Raw genomic sequence first — 23015 nt, forward strand, 5'->3', positions numbered from 1 at the left:
AAGAATAGAATAATACTGTGAAAATTTTTATACTAATAAATTTGAAATCTTATGTGAAACTGACAAACTCTTAGGAAAACAAAATATCAAAGCTCACTCAAAAAGAAATAGATAACCTAAAAAGCCCCATATCTAGTTAAGTAATAGAAGTTATACTTTTAAACTTTCCCACAGGGAAATCTTAACACCCAGATGGGTTCACTGAAGAATTCTGTCAAACATTTGTGTAATAATGAATACCAACTTTGTTACACAAACCCTTCCAGAAAACAGAAAACTAAACACTTCCCAATCTATTTTACAAGACCAGCATTACTCTCATACTAAACCAGAAAAGAACAATGCAAGAAAAGTACAGACCAATATCCCCCACGGACACAGATGAAAGAAGTCTTACCAAAATATTAGCAAATATAATCCATTATGAAAGGAAATTTCCTGAACCTGATAAAGTGTTTACAAAATTTACAGCTAATATTATACTTAATAACGAAGGACTGAATACTTTTAACCAACATCAGTAACAAAACAAGGATGTCCACTCTACTCACTTCTATTCAACATTACATTGTACTGAAGTCTGAACCAATGAAATAAGAAAAAGAGGAAAAATACATACCCATTAAGAAGAAATTAAACAATGTGTGCACAGATATGACTGCCTATATAGGAATTTATAAAAGGAATCTACCAAAAAACTACTAGACCTAATAAATGAGTTTAGCAAGGTCAGAGAATACATGCTCCACACAGAAATGTTTGTATATATTAACAACAATAGTTGCAAATAGGAATAGTTTTTTAAAGGAACAGCATTTAAACTAGCATTAAAAAACATGGAATCCACAGGTACAAATCTATCAAAATATGTGCAAGATCTGTATACTGAAAACTACAAGATGCTGATGAGTGAAATAAGATTTTCACAAATGCAGGGATACCATGTCCATAGATTGGAACACTCGATACTATTAAGATGTCAATTCTTCCCAAATTTTCTTAGATTTTTGTAGAATTGACAAATTATTCCTAAAATATATATGTAAAAGCAAAAGATCTAGAATAGCCAGAACAACTCTGAAAAAAGATCAAAGTTGGAGGATGCATATTACCTGAATTCATGATGTATAAAACTACACTATTCAAGATCATGTGGTATTGGCATAAAGACAGACATGCAGATCAATAAAATACAATACAGTCCAGAAACAGACCCATACAAATGATTTTAAACAATTCATTTCAACAAAGATAGCAAGGTAATTCAATAAGAGCTCTTACAACAGAGTACAGGAACAAATGTTCATCTATCTGCAAAACAACGAACCTTACACTTTAAATAAAAGTGAATTCAAAATGATCATAGGCATAAACATAAAACCTAAGACTGTAAAACTTCTAGAGAAAAAACTCCATAAGAGAAATCTTTGTGACCTTGGATTAGGCGGAGATGTCTTAGATAAAACACAAAAAGGATGAAACATTAAAGTAAAAGCTAATATAGCAGACTTCATCAACACTTATAAGCTTCTGTTCTTTGAATGGCACTTAAAGAAATGAAAAGCCACAGACTGGCAGAAAATAATTGGAAAAATACAGATCTTATAAAGAACTGACTCATATCCAGAATACATACAGAAATTCTACTCGATAATGAGAATTCAAACAACCAAATAAAAAGTGGGCAAAAATCTGAATATTTTACAAAAAAGGGGTAAGAGAAAGAGAGACTGATGACAAACATTTTTTTAACTGCTCAACATGATTTCATCACCAGAGAAACTCAAATTAAAATCACAAGATTCTATACACCCATAACAAAGCAACACAAAAAGAAAGAGAGATTAAGAAAACAATCCCATTTACAATTGTACCCAAAAAAATAAGATACCTAGGAATAAACCCAAAAAAGCAGTGAAAGGCCTATGCTCTGAAAACAAGAAATTAAAGACAATGCAAAGAAATGGAAACACATTCCAAATCCTACACTCATGGACTAGAAGAACAAATATCGTTAAAATGTCGTACTACTCAGGGGTGCCTGGGTGTCTTAGTCGGTTAAGCGTCCAACTTCAGCTCAGGTCTTGATCTCATGGTTCATGGGTTCAAGCCCCACGTCAGGTTCTGTGCTGACAGCTCAGAGCCTGGAGCCCTCTTCAGATTCTATGTCTCCTCTCTCTCTGCCCCTCCCTGGCTCATGCTCTGTCTCTCTCTCTCAAAAATGAATAAACATTAAAAAAAAAAAAATTTAATGTCTTACTAGTCAAAGCAATCTACACATTTAATGTAACGCCTATCAAAATACCAACAGCATTTTTTCACAGAAATAAAATAAGCAATCCTAAAATATATATGGAACCACAAAAGACCCTGAATAGTCAAAGCAATCTTGAAAAAGAAAAGCAAAGCTGGAGGCATCACAATTCTAAACTTCAAGTTATATTATAAAGCTGTGGTAATCAAAACAGTATGGTACTGGAATAAAAACAGACACATAGATCAATGCAACACAATATAAAATCCAGAAATAAACCCACAATGATATGGTCAATTAATCTTTGACAAAGCAGAGAAGACTATCCAATAGGAAAAAGACAGTCTCTTTAACAAATGGGTGTTGGGAAAACTGGACAGATACATGCAAAAGAATGAAACTGGACCACTTTCTTACACCATACCCAAAAATAAATTCAAAATGGATTAAAGACCTAAATGTGAGACCTGAAACCATAAAAATCCCAGAAAAGAACACAGGGAATAATTTCTCTGACATTGGCTGTAGCAACATAGGTCCCCTGAGGCAAGGGAAATAAAAGCATAATTAAACTATCAGGACTACATCAAAATAAAAAGCTTCTGCACAGCAAAGGAAACAATCAACAAAACTAAAAGGCAGCCTACTGAATGGGAACAGATATTTGCAAATGACATATCTTATAAGGGTTAATATCCAAGATATATAAAGAATTCATAAAACTCAACACCCAAAAAGCAAATAATCCAATTTAAAAAAGGGCAGAAGGCACAAACAGACATTTCTCCAAAAAAGACATTCACAGCCAACAGACACATGGAAAGATGCTCATCATCACTTACCATCAGGGAAATGCAAATCAAAACTATAATGAAATATCACCTCATAACTATCCGAATGGCTAAAATCAACAATACAAGAAACAACAGGTGTTGGCAAGAATGTGAAGAAAAAGAACACTCACGCACTGTTGGTGGGAATGCAAACTGGTGCAGCCGCTGTGGAAAACAGTATGGAGGTTCCTCAAAAAGTTAAAAATAAAACTACACTATGATCTAGCAATTGCACTATTATTTACCCAGATAATACAAAAACACTAATTCAAAGAGATACATGCACCCCTATGTTTATAGAACCATTATTTACAGTAGCTAAGATATGTAAGCAGCCCAAGTGTCCATCGACTGATGAATGGATAAAGAAGATATGGGGTGTGTATATGTGAGAGAGACAGAGAGAGAGAGAGAGAGAGAGAGAGAGAGAGAGAGAGAGAGAGATGGTATATTACTCAGCCATAAAAAATGGAAGCTTACCATTTGCAATGATTTGGATGCATCTAGAGAATATAATGCTAAGTGAAATGAGTCAGTCAGAGAAAGATAAATACCGTATCATTTCACTCATATGTGGATTTTAAGAAACAAAACAAATGAAGGGAAAAAAGAGAGAGAGGCAAACCAAGAAACAGACTCTTAACTACAGAAAACACACTGATGGTTACCAGAGGGCAGGTGGGTAGAGGAATAGGTGAAATAGGTGATGGGGATTAAGGAGTGCACTTGTCATGATGAGTACCAGGTAATTAAAATAAAAACTTAAAAAAAAAAAATCACAAGATACCACTTCAAACCCACCAGAATGGCAAATAGTTTGGCAGCTTCTTATAAATTTCAGCACACACTTAAAACTAGACCCAGACATCCCATTCCTAGGTATTTACTCAAGAGAAATGACAACATAGGTCCACAAAAAGACCTATATTTAAATATTCACAGCAGCATTACTCATTGTGATGGTTACTAGACTTCACACATTTGTCAAGCCTACTGAACTGTATACCTTAAAAGGGTGAATTTTATTATATATCCATTATACCTTAACAACCTGACTTGCAAAAGAAAATTTCATTCAAAAGTCAGCCCAACCTGACTCTACCTAGTCCTGTCTAAATACCTCTTCCATATATTCCCCCAAATTGTATTACAAAGCCGTAGTAATTAAAACAGTATGGTACTGTGCAGGTCTATGCAAGTATTCATCAATTATCAGTGTACTAAGTCTAAGGATCTTGTCTTACCCACCTCTGGATCCTTAACAGTAAGAACAATGCCTGATAGAAAGTACATGATCAATGAACCTAAGTAATTCTATTATCCTCATACATCTTAATCTTGCTTAGTCTGAAAATTTGTAACCCTATTTTTTTATGTTTATTTGTTTTTGAGAGAGAGAGAGAGAGAGAGAGAGATGGTCTGTGAGTGAGGGAGAGGCAGAGAGAGAGGGAGACATAGAATCCCAGGCTCCAGGCTCTGAGCTGTCAGCACAGAGCCTGATACAGGGCTCAGACCCACGAATGGCGAGATCATGACCTGAGCTAAAGTCAGCCATTTAACCAACTGAGCCACCCAGGTACCCCAATTTGTAATCCAAGTTTATCTGATTTTCTAGTAGTATATTACTTGTTATATCTATTTCATAGGTGAGTTCTGACTTTCTACAATGATACTAAGTTTCTAATTGGCTTTAAAAATATGTTTTCCCTTTCTCTTGTTCTCCGTTATACCAGCATAACCAGCTTTATATTTATAATAAGACACCTGAAAGTTGACGCTCTGCAATTGAGCAAGTTTGACATAAACACAGTTGGGTATTTCAAGATCACTACCTAAGGAATATGTGAGTTGAAAAGCATGAAGGCCATCTTCGTTGCTTCTATAGCCATCTTCTATAGCCATACACTCTAATGTTAAGAAGCATCATCCTCTGAGAAATGCAGGTACTTTCAGAAGAAAGACAAACAAGTACTCAATACCAGAGTCTACCCACAGAGAGCCAACTATGGTATTTGGGAAGACAGAAAGAGTACTGCCTCAGCGCAGGGCTCTGGTTGGCCAATCTAAAGGCAACAAGTATACCGTACCAAAAGAGGAAAAAAGGCCCTAAGCTAAAAGTCAGTGTTTTATAAATTTTTATTAAGACCAGTCCTAAAGGGGCGCCTGGGTGGCTCAGTTGGTTAAGCGTCCGACTTCGGCTCAGGTCATGATCTCGCGGTCTGTGAGCTCAAGCCCCGCGTCAGGCTCTGTGCTGACTGCTCAGAGCCTGGAGCCTGTTTCAGCTTCTGTGTCTCCCTCTCTCTCTGACCCTCCCCTGTTCATGTTCTGTCTCTCTCTGTCTCAAAAATAAATAAACATTAAAAAAAAAATTACAAAAAAAAAAAAAAAAGACCAGTCCTAAAACAGGGAGAATAATACAAAAACAAAAAAGATTAAGAATCTGTAGCCATTAGAATTTAGTTATGGAAAATATCCATTATATGCATTGTTCTGGTCACTATATAGAAGAACACAAAATAAAGTATACAATAAGCAAAATGAGGGCAAAGGATTTTTTTTTTTAATCTGATAAAAAAAACATGTAGAATTAAATTGATTCTTTAAAAGAAATATACCAGAAAGTCTATATTGAATAAATATTAAGAAACATCAAGGATATTCATAGATATGACTAATACTTTAAAGTTACCTTTAACAACAGTCCCTCGGGTATCACAAAATAGATACAGCACTCATTCCAAGGTAGGAGGACTACCAAGGACTATATGTATATATTAGTGTGAACAAAACAAAGAATAAATTTGTAAGTCAGCCAGGCCTGGAATCAAATCCCAGCTCCACCTAGCAGTGTGATCTTGAACAGTTTCTTAAACTCTCTATGGTTCAATTTTCCCATCTGGAAAATAAGGGCAATAATACCAAACTTCACAAGGCTGATATAAACACAAATTATAATAATCTATGTCTAGGGATGGTAAATAGGTTTCATATCATATGCAACTCTGATAAATTACTAGTTGCATCCCGAACAGTGTCAGAAGGGATTATGGAGCTACTTCTGAGCTCAGCTAGAAGGGTGCTTTGATCCAATAGCTACATCACTCAAAGGGGATTGGTAGCAGTATATAAACCAGGCAATTGTTATCTCCGTGCTCAATAAACAGTAGCTCTCCTTATTCCTGAAACAACTCAACTCTACGGATCATAAGAGAAGCGCTTTATAGTACATTCCATATTTGCAACTTAATGTTTAGATTCTATTGGGGAATATCCAATAAAACAGAAGAAGCAGAATGCTATTGGAAAGTATATTCTTTCCTACACCTCCCAGAAAAAAATCCTCTTAAATTAGCAGCTTAGGGTGCTTCCTCGTAAGTTTCCTCAGTTAAAAATTATTTTTCAAACTTGGTAATGACTCAAATTTCTATAATTAAGTAAACAATCATCAAAGTTCTCTCTTTATGATCGGAAATGTAGAATCGTAAGAATCTACAGAAAGGTTAGATAGGTTAATTTAGAGAAGACAACTACTCATAACTAGAATCTAAAAATTACCTAAACATTAAAAAAAAGTGGGGGTGCGCCTGGGTGGCTCAGTCAGTTGAGTGTCCAACTTTGGCTCAGGTCTTGATCTCGCGGCTCATGGGTTCAAGCCCCGCATTGGGCTCTGCGCTGACAGCTCAGAGCCTAGAGCCTGCTTCAGATTCTGTGTCTCCCTCTCTGTCTGCCCCTCCCTTGCTCATGCTCTCTTTCTCTCTCTCTCTCAAAAATACATAAACATTATAAATAAATAAATAATTACCTGCTGACCCAAGTATTTCAGTCCATCCAAACAGACTTTCCATTCAATCAAAAGCTGGTAGATGTCCTCCTTTCCACCCCATATCTTCACCACGAAACAAGACACAGATGTATCAAGACGGTCTGGCATTATTCCAAAATCGAGACTCCGCCACGTTGGATTCTGTTGATGGAAAGGAGAGCATGCTTTATGAAGACTCTAACTTGTTTATAATTATTTCAATTAGGTTATAAATCATTTTGTTTTTAAAAACCAAAAGACCTCATAAATATATTAAATTACAAACCTAAATGAATCAGGAAGACATTCCCATTAACACAATGGTAGTGATAATGGTATAAGAATACCTCAGAGCTAATTGCCGGTTTGGTCCCAGACTACCACAATAAAGCAAGTATCACACTAAAGCAAGTCAAATGAATCTTTTGGTTTTGAGAAACCAAAAGAAAAAGAAAAGTTATGTTTACAATATAACACAGTCTCTTAAGTGTTCAATAGCATTATGTCTAAAAAAAAGAAATGTAAACACCTTAATTAAAAAATACTTTATTACTGGGGCACCTGAGTGGCTCAGTCAGTTAAATGTCCAACTCCAGCTCAGGTCATGATCTCACGGTTTGTGAGCCTGAGCCCCACATCAGGCTCTCTGCTGTCAATACATTGCCCGCTTCAGACCCTCTGTCCCCCTCTCTCTCTGCTTCTCCCCCTTCTCAAAAATAAATAAACACTAAAAAAATACTTTACTGCTTAAAAATGTAACCATCATCTGAGCATTGAGCGAGTCATAATCTTTTTGCTGGTGGAGGGCATTGCCTCGATGTTGATGTTGGTGTATGCAGTGAGGATAGTACTTTACACACAGTAAAATGTCTTTCAAAATTACAATCAAACCTCTCGAACCCACCACTGTTTTTTAACAACTAAATTTGTGTAATATTCTAAATCCTTTCTTGTCATTTCAACCATCTTCACAGGATCTTAACCAGGAGTAGATTCTTTCTCAAGAAACCACTAGAAGCCAGTCCTCATCTGTTCAAGTTTTATCATGAGATAACAGCAATTCAGTCCCGTCTTCAGGCTCCCCTTGTAATTTTACTTCTCTCCCTATTTCTACAACGTCGGTCGTTACTTCTTCCACTGAAGTCTTGAACCCCATGAGGTCATCCATGAGGTTTGGAATCAGCTTCTTCCAAAATCCTCTCGATATTGATATTCTGACCTCTTCCCATGAATCACAATGTTCTTAATGGAATCTAGAATGGTGAATCCTTTCTGGCAGGTTCTCAATTGGCTTTGCCCAGATCTATCAGAATCGCTATCTATAGCAGCTATAGCCTTATGAAATTTATTTCTTAAATAATAAGACTTGAATGTTGAAATTACTCCTTGGATCCATGAGCTACAGAATGGATGTTGTTAGCAGGCATGAAAACAACATTAATTTCACTTTACACCTCCATCAGAGGTCAAGAGTATTCAGGTGCATTGTCAATGAGGAGTAGTATCTTGAAAGGAATCTTTTTCTGAGCAGATCTCAACAGTGGGCTTAAAATATTCATGAAATCATGTTGGAAACAGATGTGTTGCCACTCAGGCTTTCTTGCTCCATTTACAGAGCAGAGGCAGAATGGATTTAGCACAATTTTTAAGGGCCCTCAAATTTTCAAAATGGTACATGACATTGGCTTCAACTTAAAGTCACCAGCTGCATTAGTTCGTAACAAGAGAGTCAGACTGTTCTTTTGAAGCTTTGAAACTAGGCATTGACGTCTTTAGCTGTGAAAGTCTTAGATGGCACCTTTTTCCAGTTAAGAAGGCTGTTTGATCTACATTGAAAATCTGCTGTTTAATGTAGCCACCTTTATTAATTATCTTCGTTAGATCTTCTGGAGAACTTGCTGCAGCTTCTACATCAGCACTTGCTGCTTCACCTTGCACTTTTATGTTACAGAGACAGTTTCTTTCCTTAAACTTCATGAACCAACCTATGCTAGCTTCAAACTTTTCTTCTGCAGTTTCCTCAACCCTCCAAGCCTTCATGTAATTGAAGAAAGTTAGGGTCTTGCTCTAGATTAAACTTTGACTTAAGGGAATGTTGTGGTTGGCTTGATCTCCTATTGGGACCTCTCAAACTTTCTCCACATCAGCAATAAGACTGTTTTCACTTTCTTATCATCCTGTGTTCACTGGAGCAGCACCTTTAATTTCCTTCAAGAACTTTTCCTTTACATTCACAACTTAGCTAACTATTGGGTGCAAGAGGCCTGGCTTTGGTATATATCTTGGCTTTCAACAGGCTCTCTGCACTAAGCTTAATCATTTCTAGCTTGTGATGTAAAGCAAGAGGCATGTGACTCTTTATTTCACTTGAACGTTTAACGGGCCATTATAGGGTTATTAACTGGCCTAATCACAATATTGTTATGTCTCAGGGAAATAGGGAGGCTGGAGGAGAGGGAGAGAAGTGGGGAAATGGGCTGGTCGGTGGAGGAGTCAGAACACACACAACATTTATCAGTTAAGTTCACCATCTTATATGGGTGCAGTGCATTGTGATAGCAATGTCACAGATCACCATAACAAGTATAATCATAATGACAATTTTGAAATATCGTGAGAATCACTAAAACATGACACAGAGACAGAAAGTAAGCAAATGTTTTTGGAAAAATGGTGCCAACAGACTTGGTCAAAGCCAGGTTATCATAAACATCCAATCTGTAAAAACACATTATCTGTGAAGTGCAGTAAACTGAAGTGCAGTAAAATGACGTATACCTGTAAACAGTACAGGAGCACCTGCCAACCATTTGCTGAGTGAAGAAAACAGTAAGAGGAGGAGGAACATCAGTACAGAGGCTACCGTAGTAGTGCCTGCAGATGATGGTCTGGGAGACGGAGAATGGACGTGGGACAGGTAAGGGAGATGCGTTTTGGAACTAGATGTGACAGGAGTTGCTGATGGGTTGAAGGGAGGGCATAGGTAAGGGAGGAATCTACAAGGTCTCCTGGGTTTCTGCCTCAAACAACTGGGCAGATGATGTGCCGTTTTCTGTGCAGGGGGAAACTGGCAGAGGCTAAGGGATGTGGTGTGGGGGGGCCGGGCAAGAGACCCAGGAGTCCGCTCTTGAACGTGCCAGGTATGAGATGCCTTTGGGATATGTGGGCACGGACGTCAGGCTGACAGTCTGGAGCCCAGAAGAGAGGTACAGGTGGAAGTGGCAGCCATGTCATGAGCCAGGTCACCCAGGGAGAGTATGAATGAAGGGAGAAGAGGGCCGGGACCCACGTGGGTCCATAACGGTCTTAAAGCCAACAAAAACCAACAAAAACCAAACCAGCTGAACAAGGTCATGTTAGTGTGGTGAGCTGGAGAAGTCTGTTTCAGCTCCCTGGGTTTGCTTCCTCCTCTGTAAAATGAGATCATAATTCTTCCTCATAGGACCATACCCCAAAGCCCCAGACACACAAGGAGGGGCTCAACAGATGACAAAGCCCCAGGATGGCTCTGATTTCTCCGTTCTGACAAGACCGGAAAAGAGACAGACTTAGCTCTTCTCCAGCCGAAGCCAGCAGAAATAGGTCCCTTAGCCATCTCGATGAGTTAGTCCCCCTCAGAGCTTTGCCGATTCTCCAGGCTTCTCGAGAGCACTGGCCAGCAGGGCCCTGCCCTAGAAGGGAAGTCCATGCTGCATGCAGCTCCTCAGAATGACCACCAGTACTTCTGAATTTTGCTGCTTATTTATTGTCATTAGGAGGATATATTCTAATTTCTCATTAACATGGCCTCATATGGTGATTCATCTATTTATTCAATACTTAATGCACAATTATTAAGAACCATAAATGCCTTCAAAATACCTCTAAAGTATTAGATTCAAACCTCTATTTAAAGAATTACATTACTTCATGAAAAGGTCAGTAGAAGAATTATGCAAAAGGCTACACAGTAGCACAAACGGGAGTAAATAAACTTTAAATGAATCGGGGAAAGACATCACCACAGAGGCTGTGAAACTTGACTTTTAAAGGATAAACAGGGGGCGCCTGGGTGGCTCAGTCGGTTAAGCGTCCGACTTCAGCTCAGGTCACGATCTCGCGGTCTGTGAGTTCAAGCCCCGCGTCGGGCTCTGGGCTGATGGCTCAGAGCCTGGAGCCTGCTTCCGATTCTGTGTCTCCCTCTCTCTCTGTCCCTCCCCCATTCATGCTCTGTCTCTCTCTGTCTCAAAAATAAATAAACGTTAAAAAAAAAATTTAAAAAAAAAAAGGATAAACAGGATTTCCCCAGGTAAAAATAAGGAACTACAGGCACAGGGAACACCATAAACAAGGGTCCAGCAGTATGACGTATGATGTGGTCAGGGAGCTAAGACAACTGGAATGCATGCAAGCGTAATGGTTCACAAAGCTCAAGAAATAAACAAGGCACTAAATTGAAGGATCTTTGGGGACACCTGGCTGGCTTAGTTGGTAGAGCATGCAACTCTTGATCTCAGGGTCGTGAGTTCAAGCCCTATGTTGGGCATAGAGATTACTTAAAAATAATAATTTTTAAAAATCTTAAAAAAAAAAAAAATGGGGGCGCCTGGGTGGTTCCGTTGGTTAAGTGGCTAACTTCGGCTCAGGCCATTATCTCGCATTTCGTGAGTTCAAGACTCGTGCTGGGTTCTGTGCTGACAGCTCAGAGCCTGGAGCCTGCTTCAGATTCTGTGTCTCCCTCTCTCTGCCCCTTCCATGCTCACACTCTGTCTCTGTCTCTCCAAAAATGAATAAACATTAAAAAAAATCTTTTTTTAAACCTGAAGGATGTTTTATGCCTTGCCAAGGAGTACTTTTACTTTGTTCAGTATGGGGAGAAAAGTTTTAAGGTAAGAATGACAAGGTCAACTTTATGCTCTAAAAAACTTTATTTTTCATTAAGATAATCATTCAGATAGTTGAAATGCTAAATGTAAATATAATCAATCTTACCAAATTAACAATTTTAATACAATATAAATCAGTCAATCAAACAGTCCTCATACAAGAATAACAATTCTTGGCTCTGTAACAGTTATTTTTCTTTTTTTTTTTTTTTTAAATTTTTTTTCCAACGTTTATTTATTTTTGGGACAGAGAGAGACAGAGCATGAACGGGGGAGGGGCAGAGAGAGAGGGAGACACAGAATCGGAAACAGGCTCCAGGCTCTGAGCCATCAGCCCAGAGCCCGACGCGGGGCTCGAACTCCCGGACCGCGAGATCGTGACCTGGCTGAAGTCGGACGCTTAACTGACTGCGCCACCCAGGCGCCCCTGTAACAGTTATTTTTCTGACCAAAGCAGGGAGGGGAGTAGGGTAGTGCTTGCTTTTGTTCTGGGAGATATACTGATGCATGTGTTTTGTGGGTTTGGTTGTTAAAGTTTCTGGAGATAAGACATGACTTCCAATTTCACAGCACTTTATGTCTGATATATCTTTTTCACTTATAGTTTGATATTTTTATTGCCTGATTTCCTTCCACTAAAATAAAAGCTCTGACAGACAGTAACATTGTCTGATTTGTTCACAAGATCTTCAAAGCTTGAAAAATCCGTGGTATGCACTCAGTAAGTATTTGCTGCATTAGTGAATGAATGTCTGATCAATTGATATGGGTGTCTGAGGATACTGGAAGACCATCAATAAACAGCACGATGATAATACAGTAAGCACATTTATGCAATCAGTTTTATATTGAATCATTTAAAAAAAAAAGCAACTAAATTCCCACCCATCCACAAATTTTAGCCTACGATCAACAGAATTGCATTCTTGTATGACCCCCAGGATCTACCTGACTGTAACTGTTTCAGCAGCCCTGCTAAATAAGGGTAGAGCACAATCTGACCAGTCAGTAAGCTTCGCAGACACCAAAGTGATCACTAGAAATGTGGATGGAACCGTGGCAATCAGCCAAACAGAACCACTGGCTTATGAAGTCATTTAACTTCAGCCTTTGGTCTGTCAAACAGAGCTGAGGGGCAGGGCAGTATGGCAGAGAGGCAAGTGCTGAAGTTAAGCTATACTGCTAACCCACATAATGCCCTCTGTATATTACAGTACTCACTTATAAAAACCAGAACAACCATCACCTTACAGAGTTATAAAGCTTAAACAGAATAATCATAATTATAGTAATAGCTGCCATTTTAACATTTTATTAGGGACAGGTACTATATAAAGTCAGATAACATGAAAAGGACACAGAAGAAAGCCTATCCTAGCATTAGAGAGAAGTATCTAATCTGTTTAATAAAACAGCCCTGTTCATATCAATAAGCCCACCTATAGTAAATAAGACAACCGGTTAACCCCATTAGTTAAAAAGATAAAATATCATATTTCATCAAGTCTGAGATACCACCAATGATAAGAAGTATCATTATTTTATGTGCCATTAAAAAAAAAAAGTAGCAATGATTTTAAGATGCATCTAGATTTTAAAGGTATTAAACTGTGAAAAAATGTGCACCTGAGAATCAATGAAACACAATAGCTAAGTGCCTTATCCAAGGTCTCGTAGTAAAAATAGCACCAGAATTTGAACCTAGGTCTCTAAAATTCCTCTCATGTTCTTTTTTGTGTGTCTGGTTCTTGGTTTTTTTTTCACCCCGCCAAATTACAGAAGACAATTTAGAACAAAAGGGACCTTAAGAGATTGTCAACAATTTCCTTATTTTGGATCCCACAGCCAGAAGCAGAAAGAGGAAGGGAGAACTCTGCCCTGGACCCATGCCCTATTCTCTGGCCAAAAGGAACTGGGGTCCCTTCACAGGGCTCAAACTTGCTCTTACTGTTCTATCACCTCATGTACACCTGAGCAGGGCTGAGACACAAATAAGTAGTTAAACATGACAGCAAAAACTAAAATATTACCACAAGAATGAATGATTCATTACAGATATGCTATACTTAATCTTCACAAAACTCAGAGTCCTCTGAGTTGACAGCATTATCCCAATTTTTCAAAGGAGATATATACTATATACTATTGTATATATACTATAAACCATTAAGTGATTTGCATAAGGTCACACATTTGGTTATAACTGGAGCAGGAAGTCAAAGTCTACGTATCTGCCTTTAAACACATGATAACAAAGACAAAAAGAAAACAAACAAGGACAACATCAGCTAACTTTTGTATAGGAGGTAGGCCATGCTGCTAGGGATCATTTAGCATAAAGCATTTGGGCCTCAGTCCTAGGCAGCCCCTGAAGGAGACTCTAGTATAAGATGGGATGTTCCTCATGATAACCTTGAGTCAACAAGAAAAAGGTAAATAAAAAAGGCAAATGTTCCCTAAATAAGAAAGGGGAAGGGGGGGGGGGGGGGAAGATGTGATGTAAATATGAAATATTCAAATGATAACATTTCACCTAACTGGAATTCAACAGACCACCAACTCCACTATCCTTGAATAGTCAAAAACAGGAAGCATGAAAAAAGAGCTACTTAAACTACCAAGTTAGATCGCATATATCCTATAAAATAAATAAATAATAAATAAATAAAAATGTCAAGTCCATGCATAGAATTTGTTTATTCCTAATTGGCATTAATTGGCATATTTTTCCAGAATATGCACTTTATTAAAACATATATATCTAAATGGTCAACAAAAGCATAGAACTGGAAAAGGTAATCAATTAGAACAGTATATGAGGAAATATAAATTAAAAACACAACGCAATACCACCATCCAGCCAGAAAGGCTAAAATTTAAAAGACAGATAATACCAAGTTTGAGCAAGGATGCAGAGCAGCTAAAAACCTCACACTGCTAATAGGGCGGCGACCAGTATAAACATTTTGAAAAACTATTTGGCAATATCCATGAAAGCTGAAAATAACGATGACCCTCGCACTTGATTCCACTCTTAAGTATGTATCTAAGGAAAATGAAATGCATACACATGTTCACCAAAGAACATGTCATTAGATTTAATGAACTACTACATGCAACAATATGGACGAATCTCACATATATAATGATGCTTATACATGATAGATATATATCTAGATAGATAGACAGATAGCTAGATAGCTAGATAGCTAGATAGATAAAGTTCAAAAACAAGCCAAACTAATCAATGGTGCTAGAAGTCAGGACAGTGGTTCTCTTTGGGAGGAGGTAGTGACTAGAAGGAGAACATGAGGAGCGCTGATAATGTTCTATATTTCTTGATCTGGTTACAATGATCTGTTCTCTTTGAAAAATCATCAAGATCTTATTTGTGTCCTTTACTGCAGTGTGCTAGATCTCAATAAAAAGTAATGAAATTAATATTCCTTAAAGACCCAGTAGCAGAAAAAATACAGCATCTTAAGAGGAGGAGGTTGCTGGGGGCATCTGGGTGGCTCAGTCGGTTAAGCGTCCAACTTCCACTCAGGTCATGATCTTGCCATTCAGAGTTCAAGCCCCGCATTGGGCTCTGTGCTGGCAGCTCAGAGCCTGGAGCTGCTTCAGATTCTGTGTCTCCCTCTCTCTCTGCCTCTCTCTCTCAAAAATAAACATTTAAAAAAAATTTTTAAAAAGGAAGAGGTTGCAGAGATAAAGCAAATAAAGGTATCTCTTCATAATATAATTTTAGGCCTTAAAGTCTAAAGAGCAGAAGTTGGAGAACCTTCCTGGCCTTCAAATTACACCACCTGAAAAGGCAGCTATTTCCTCTCCTCTGTGTAAGATGACTTCTCATCTAAAGTACTCTAGTACATCTAATGTACTCTAGAATATTACACAGTATAATTTCAAATTCTCACTCTCAGAATGACAAAGTACCAGAGAAAGTATGAAAGAACCACCTCTTTCCAAAGTGAAAACAACACTTGGTGAATATATCTGAACGGCTGTATTGCATGGGGGAGAGGGATGATTCTGGGGGCAGTTGTTGCATTAAATGTTTGTAAATACTTCATTCTAAAATAAATTAGAGGGGCGCCTGGGTGGCTCAGTCAGTTAAGCATCCGACTCTTGATTTCGGCTTGGCTCATGGACTCGTGGTTCATGGGTTCGAGCCCCACAGGGCTCTGCGATGACAGTGAGGAGCCTGCTTAGGATTCTGTCTTCCTCTCTCTCTGCCCCTCCCCTGCTCGCTCTGTCTTTCTCTCTCTCAAAATAAATAAATAAACATTAAAAAAATTTTTTTTAACATATTAGAAGCCTTTGAAGGTGAGGCTAGTGTTCTTACATTACATCATGTGGTTAAACAGATGAGCTGGGTTTCCTTTCTAAGCCAACACAGCAGTAACCCAGCACAGCTATTGTCAGCCTTCTCATTATAATGACCTTCCTTTATACTTTCACAAAATAGCTGCCAGACAATGAGCGGTAACTCCTGAGTCTGTACATTCAGACACAGACAGAAAAAAGCCTACCAGACATTCAAAGACTTTATTGCCCGTGCACTTTATTACTATAAAGACCCAGATGATTTTTATTTATGTTTAACCTACGCATGTCAGCCCATTTTCTAGATAGAACAAATTATTCAAATACTAAGATCATCTAGGAACCTATACCGTATTCACTAAAAATACAGTGGCAAAATATCAGGATATTTATGGCTTTGAAAAGTTCGCTGCCTACTAACTACCCACAAGACAATCCAAAATCATTATTTTACCAGGACAATTTCCCCAGAACACTGCTCAGTGACTGCTTATTTATTACAGAAACACACTTGTACAAAAATTTCAAAACATTCGCAAAATATCATTGTTCTTATCACTCAATAACAAATGTATTCTCATAAGAAACAATCTAAGGGGTGCCTGGGTGGCTCAGTCGGTTAAGCATCTGACCCTTGATTCCAGCTCAGGTCATGATCTCATGGCTTGTGGGTTCGAGTCCTGCATTGGGCTCTGAGCTTCTAAGCTCAGAGCCTGGAACCTGCTTCGATTCTCTGTCTCCCTCTGCCTCTCTGCCTCTCCCCCACTCGTGCTCTGTCTCTCAAGTCTCTCTCTGTCTCTCAAAAATAAATGTCAAAAAAAATTAAAAAGAAACACAACTTAAATCATTAAATTTCTCAAAAAATACACGGTAACTCTTGGGAACTGCATGCTGATTTTGTAAGTAGTAGTTCTTTCTCAGCCCATTCAGCTCTCTTTCCCTCTAATTCACCTCTACTCCCCCATCACATCTCAACTTAGGACTTCCTTTCTGTCAGAAACCTTTCCTAGCCATCCTCTCTTAACTGAGATAAATAATACTCCTCCATGTTTTCAAAAAATCCTGTTGTTCCCTGGTACTATGATTGCATGTGTCAATTATCCTAGTCTCCCTCCAGCTCATGTAGTTGACCAGACAGAAGTTAGAAACCCCTGTAGATGATGCAGTTTAATACTGGATAACATAATTTGGCATAAATCAAGAGGATCCAGCTCTCTTCTCACGTGCACGTACCCACAGAGATGAAGTGTTAATTCATCTGGTCACAATTCAACTGAAACATAAACTTGGTTTGACAATCACTCAGTAACTCATAAAAAATATTTATACTGTGAAGTCAGTTTTTTCCCCAAAGATTTGAAACAGCTCAGGCAGTCAACATTCCAACCAAAGTTTATGGTTCTGATAATTATGTCACATGCTTTCTCTAAAAATATAGGCTCTAGAACTTTGTTTATTCAATTATAAGGCCTATCACTGACCTCCACTAGACCTCTAGCGAATATTTAATCAGTAGAAGGAAGGAAGCTGAAGGAAATGTGATGTAAAGGGAGGCAGCACAATGCTGTAAAAGAATGGGGCCCTCTGGTTTTACCAGTCACTACCAGCTGCCTAGAGCAAGTTCCTCAGCCTGTCTGAACCTCAGTTTCCCTAACTACCAAAGCAGCACATATCTTACCTTGTAGCACTGCTATCAGGGTAAGAAAAAATGTACATCACGCATGCAACACACTACTTGAATCACAGGTGCCTCTTATTTATTAAATAACTGATGCCTCTTATTTATTAAAGAAACACATAGATACAGGGAAATTTCAACCCACATGTAAACTAGCACCACTCTTACTCCTACCATGAAACTCTTAATTTTGTGATCAAAGTTTAAAAACTCCCTTTTTGCAAAAGTATCTAATGACCAACTTTATAACTGTTAAAGATAGGTACACGTGGGTTCATTATACAACTCATCTGTACTTTTGTAAATATATAAAATCAATGTTAGAGAATCTGGGTACCTCCATTCTTGTTGCTTCAATCATTTTAGTTATTAATTAACCAATGACCCTTCAATCTAGCCTTCTCCTAAACAAAAAAAAAAAAAAAAATCCAAGAGTTAACAAATGGTTTGGAGGGTGTGACATGCTAGCTGAACTAGAGACCTTTAAAGTTAAAGCATACACTGATGACTAACTGTTCTACGCTAAATGTATCTGAGAACAAACCATGACTCTTGACTTGTAACTTGGAGACACATCTCTACCATCTAGCCTGTCAAAGGTGGATTATTCATTACTCAATGCGATAGACATTTGTTGGACTTCATTGGATGAAGCACTATGCTACGGACAATAGAAAATAGATAAATGAAATAGCTGAGTGACTTTGCCTACCAAATACTCCTAGTTTTGTGTGACGTGTAACTGCACCCTTGCCCAAATCTCTCTCCTGCTAACCAGACCTTAACCATCATCTCCTATCTCTCCAGGTCATTTCCTCTGTGGCCCTGATCCTCTGTTCCTTTGCCCCTGTTGTCATACTTGCTGAGCAAGACTTCAAACCACCCCTGCTCATCCCACCCCACATAGCCATACTAGCTTCTTAGCCAGTTCTTGAAAACCTCAGGTACACTCCTGCTTTTGTACCTTCCTGTTTCTTGGCCTGCAACAGTCCTTCCCCATATAGGTACATAGCCTGTTCCCTCACTTCTTTTAATTATCTGTTCAAATGATTTCATCTATGTGACTACCAGAGAAAAACAGCAACCCAGCCTGCCAGATACTCTCGGATTCTGCTTTATTTTATTCCATTATCTTTATTACCATCTAACATAGTCCAATTTATCATCAATTCTTTATTTTTGAAGCAGAGAGAGAGATTGAGAGAGCGGGGAAGGGGCAGAGAGAGAAGGAGAGAGAGAATTTTAAGCAGGCTCCATGCCCAGCGTGGAGTCTGACACAGGGCTCAATCTCACTAACCGAGAGATCATGACCTGAGTCAAAGTCAAGAGTCAAATGCTTAAACCAGTGAGCCACCCAGGCACCCCCAATTTATGATCAATTCTAACATGCACTCGCCTTCGCTTTGTAAGATGAACTTTAATTTTAGAAATGTTAAGATCGATAAGGTTCTATAACTTTTGACCACCAGGTGGCAGTCATCAAGAGTCACTGTCTCTACAAGCACAACCTCAAAAATAGTTGTTAATATCAGCTCTTTTAAGTTACGCACACTGTTGGCACTACCCATGCTGAGTTTGACTGGCATTTAAAATCTCTCTCCTGGTGTAAACTGAAACAAACAAAAAACCCTGTACATAATATCTATCAAAATTTTAAATTCAAAAGATTGAAAGAGCAGCAAGTGATTGCAACAATGTGCAATAACCCAGAACTCTCATAGACTGTTGGCCAGACTGCAAATGAAACAATAATCTGGGAAAGCTGTCTGGCATTATATACTCAAGGGGGTCACATGCATACTCCCTGCAGGCCCACTCCCAGATATGTATCTCAACAGAAACGTCCACACATGTTCAACCAACAGATACACAGGAGAATATTCACACCAGCACTATTCATATTAGCTCAAAACTAGAAACTAACCAAATGCTTATCAACAGAAAAATGGATAAATTCTGGTACATTCACACAATGCAATATTATAAACAAACTACAAATATACCTACAATATGAATGACTTACAATATACAGTTGAGACTCTTATAAAGTGGAAGTCAGACACAAAAGAGTGCATACTGTATGATTTCATTTCTATAATGCTTAAAAAGTAGGTAAAATTAATTTATGATGTTAAGTCAGGACAGCAGCAATAACTGAAGAAGGCATGAGAGGGCTTCTGGGGCACTAAAAATATCCTATTTCTTGACCTGCGTGCTGGTTACATGAATTTCAGAAAATTCATCCAGTTGTATACTTAAGATATGTAAACTCTTCTTTATGTATGTTAAGTTTCAATAAAAAGTATTGTTTTTATGTAGACAAGAAGGCATAGACACAGAGCAACAAATCATGAATTTGGTATTAGAGAAGCAAGTATTTGTCGATGAAGAAAAAACCCTCATCCATCCTTTTCTATAAGATGTAATGAAATTCCCACAGATTAAGGAAGCATATTTATATTTTATTACCGAGATACCTACAAAAGATTCCATCACAGGTCAAACAGTACACCTAAAGGAAGGAAAGACTACTAAATAAATACCTTGGAAAGGTAAAAGAAATTTCAAAGTAACAAGAAGCTAGGAAGATTGAATCAAAACTCATCCAGGACTATTACAAAAGCCCTGTGTTTCAGTTTAATTAGAAGTGCTTATTTTTCTTGGTGAACATGAAAAAATGGTAAATCTTACAACTAACAACTTGGATGGATTAGGCTATTTTCTCTTTTCTTACTTGTTTGCCAAATACAAACTAAACACAATACAATGACTACAGAGGTTATAAAAATGTCCCTGCCTTTATAAGGTTTATCATATATATTAAAGAAGCTAAAACAACCATATGAACAGCCCTTACAGCTTTAGAATGATACTGGGGGGGGGGGGGGGGCACCTGAGTGGTTCAGTCAGTTAAGCATCCGACTTCAGCTCAGGTCATGATCTCACGGTTCATGAGTTTGAGCCCTGCCTTGGGCTCCATGCTGACAGCTCAGAGCCTGGAGCCCGCTTTGGATTCTGTGTCTCCCTCTCTCTCTGCCCCTACCCTGCCCGTGCTCGCTCGCTCACTCTCTCTTTCTTTCAAAAATAAATAAACATTAAAAAAAAGTTTTTTTTAAGAATGGTACTAGTAGTAGAAGTATAGAGTTTTGTTTTCTCAGAGCACACAAAAAGGGAAATCTCTTCCTGCTAATGTTACAAATTATAAGAAAGCTTTTCAAAGCATCCAGACTGTGCTGTCCAATACACTATCCATTGGCCACTTGGGGCTATTTAAATTAAAATTAAATAAAAATTAAAATTTAGTTCCCCAGTATTACTTAACCTCATTTCAAGTGCTCAGCAGCCACATGTGGCCAGTGACACATGTACTGGGCAGTGCACAGAACACTGTATTCCAGAGTCAGAAAGATGCACAGATAGGTACCTAAGGACAGCTTAATCTAATATTTGGGCAAAAACACTTTTCAACCCTGTAGCCATTTTTCCATATTTCCTTTGACATCACAATGGCAAAACCGGCCACTCTGGTTTCTTAAAGTTACAGGAGTAAAAACGAATATTCACAAGCTCACCAGAATTCAACTTAGTTCACCAGAGTGAAAATTTACCCAAAGCTTCAGCTAGAAATAAATGAAGCATTACCTTGCCTAATCTTTAATAGCTAATTGAAGACTGGGGGTGCAGGATATAACTTCGAAGTCAGTCAATAAACGTACTACTAGAGGAGTCTATTCATTAAGAAACATTTGCTGAGCACCTTCTATGTGCCACACATAACCGGTAACCAGGAGGAATAAGAGCATTAAGTCACTAACTCTATTCAGCAAATATTACAGTAGCTTAAGAATCACAAACTCCTGGGGCCCCTGGGTGGTTCAGTTGGTTAAGTGTCTGACTTCGGCTCAGGTCATGATCTTGCAGTTCATGAGTTCAAGCCCCGCATCAGGCTCTGTGCTTACAGCTCAGAGCCTGGAGCCTGCTTTGGATTCTGTGTCTCCCTCTCTCTCTCTACCCTGCCCCCGCTCACACTCTGTCTCTGTCTTTCAAAAAGCAAGTAAAATGTTAAAAAAAATTTTTCTAAATCACAAACTCCTAAGCAGGGAAAAAAAACAACAAATTCTGCTTATCTGTGGTTCTTCAGAAACGCAAGGAGAGAAGTGACAATGTGTCATTTCCAGCATATTCTCTGAGAGTTGTTGATTCCTATAGTACCCAATGCCCATTAATCTGAACTAGTCACAATGATTTAGCAAAAAGCAAAGAAGGAAGAGTCCTTTCCAAAAAAAAAAAAGAAATGAATTGCAGTTTATCAAACCTATATTAAGCTATTAAAGAAAGAACAACCCTTGCCAGAAATACCATAATCTCAAAGCATATCCTTAAAAGGAAACATCAACAAATCAACATTTATCAAACAACTCCCAAGAAGTACACTGGGAGCTAGAGGGACATAAAGATAGTCAAGCAGTCTCCACCTCCCAAAGCTTTCATCTTCTTTGGGAGATGAAACGTTCATGAACAATTACAATGTAAGCAAATGCTGTAAGTTATACCCATGAAACAACTGCAGTACAAACTGTAAGTTGAAAGGACTTTGGAAGTCTTTTGTCCAAACCTCTCCCTTGTCTGAAATCCATTCTACAATATTTTTATAAAACATGTATTCAATCTAAGTACACCAGGGATGAAGATATCACAGCCTCACAGGCAATTCAGAAGCAATGGAAGCTAGGAGCCAAAAAGAGGCGAAGAGTTTACATTCAAAGAGATGATGTTTAGAAATAAGAACTTGAAAGTCAAATGACAGCAAGTAAATACAAAACCAATTATGAAGAACAATACACTAAAGGAGCACTATTAGCACAGGGTCCATTATGACACAAATCCAGAGAAAAAGCAATGGGACATTGTAAAATCATTCCCAACAAGAGTTTTGATTATCAAAGGGGGTGGGGGTAGAATAAATCAAGGTGAAATTCTATTCTATCTGCCCCTTAAACCACCCACTCTTCCCTAGCTCTCCCTGCTCTGTAGGACACTTTTATTTTCACCTGAGCCAAGAGAGGAAGAGAAACTGGTATTGACTCATTAGCTACTATACGTCAGGCAGGAGTTCATATGTCATTTAATATATGTAGAATAAGAGCAATACTGGGGATTTGGAGCTCCTCCGAGGTGGGCTCAAGGAAACAGACCTAGAAGCCAAATTTATTATGCTATTTTAGAAACATTTAGAAGGCAGCTTAACAAAGAGGAA

General features: G+C 38.3%; 1 protein-coding gene across 1 annotated transcript in view; it reads right to left on the bottom strand.

Moving 5' to 3' along the window:
• UVRAG (UV radiation resistance associated) overlaps positions 1 to 23015 on the bottom strand; it is a 293487-nt gene that overhangs the window by 231080 nt on the left and 39392 nt on the right. Inside the window, exon 4 of the mRNA XM_030333127.1 lies at positions 6890 to 7051. Within this exon, the coding sequence (XP_030188987.1) occupies positions 6890 to 7051 (162 nt within the window). The remainder of the gene's footprint in view (positions 1 to 6889; positions 7052 to 23015) is intronic.

Source organism: Lynx canadensis, chromosome D1 (genome assembly GCF_007474595.2).
Source record: "Lynx canadensis isolate LIC74 chromosome D1, mLynCan4.pri.v2, whole genome shotgun sequence".
NCBI classification, from domain to species: domain Eukaryota; kingdom Metazoa; phylum Chordata; class Mammalia; order Carnivora; family Felidae; genus Lynx; species Lynx canadensis.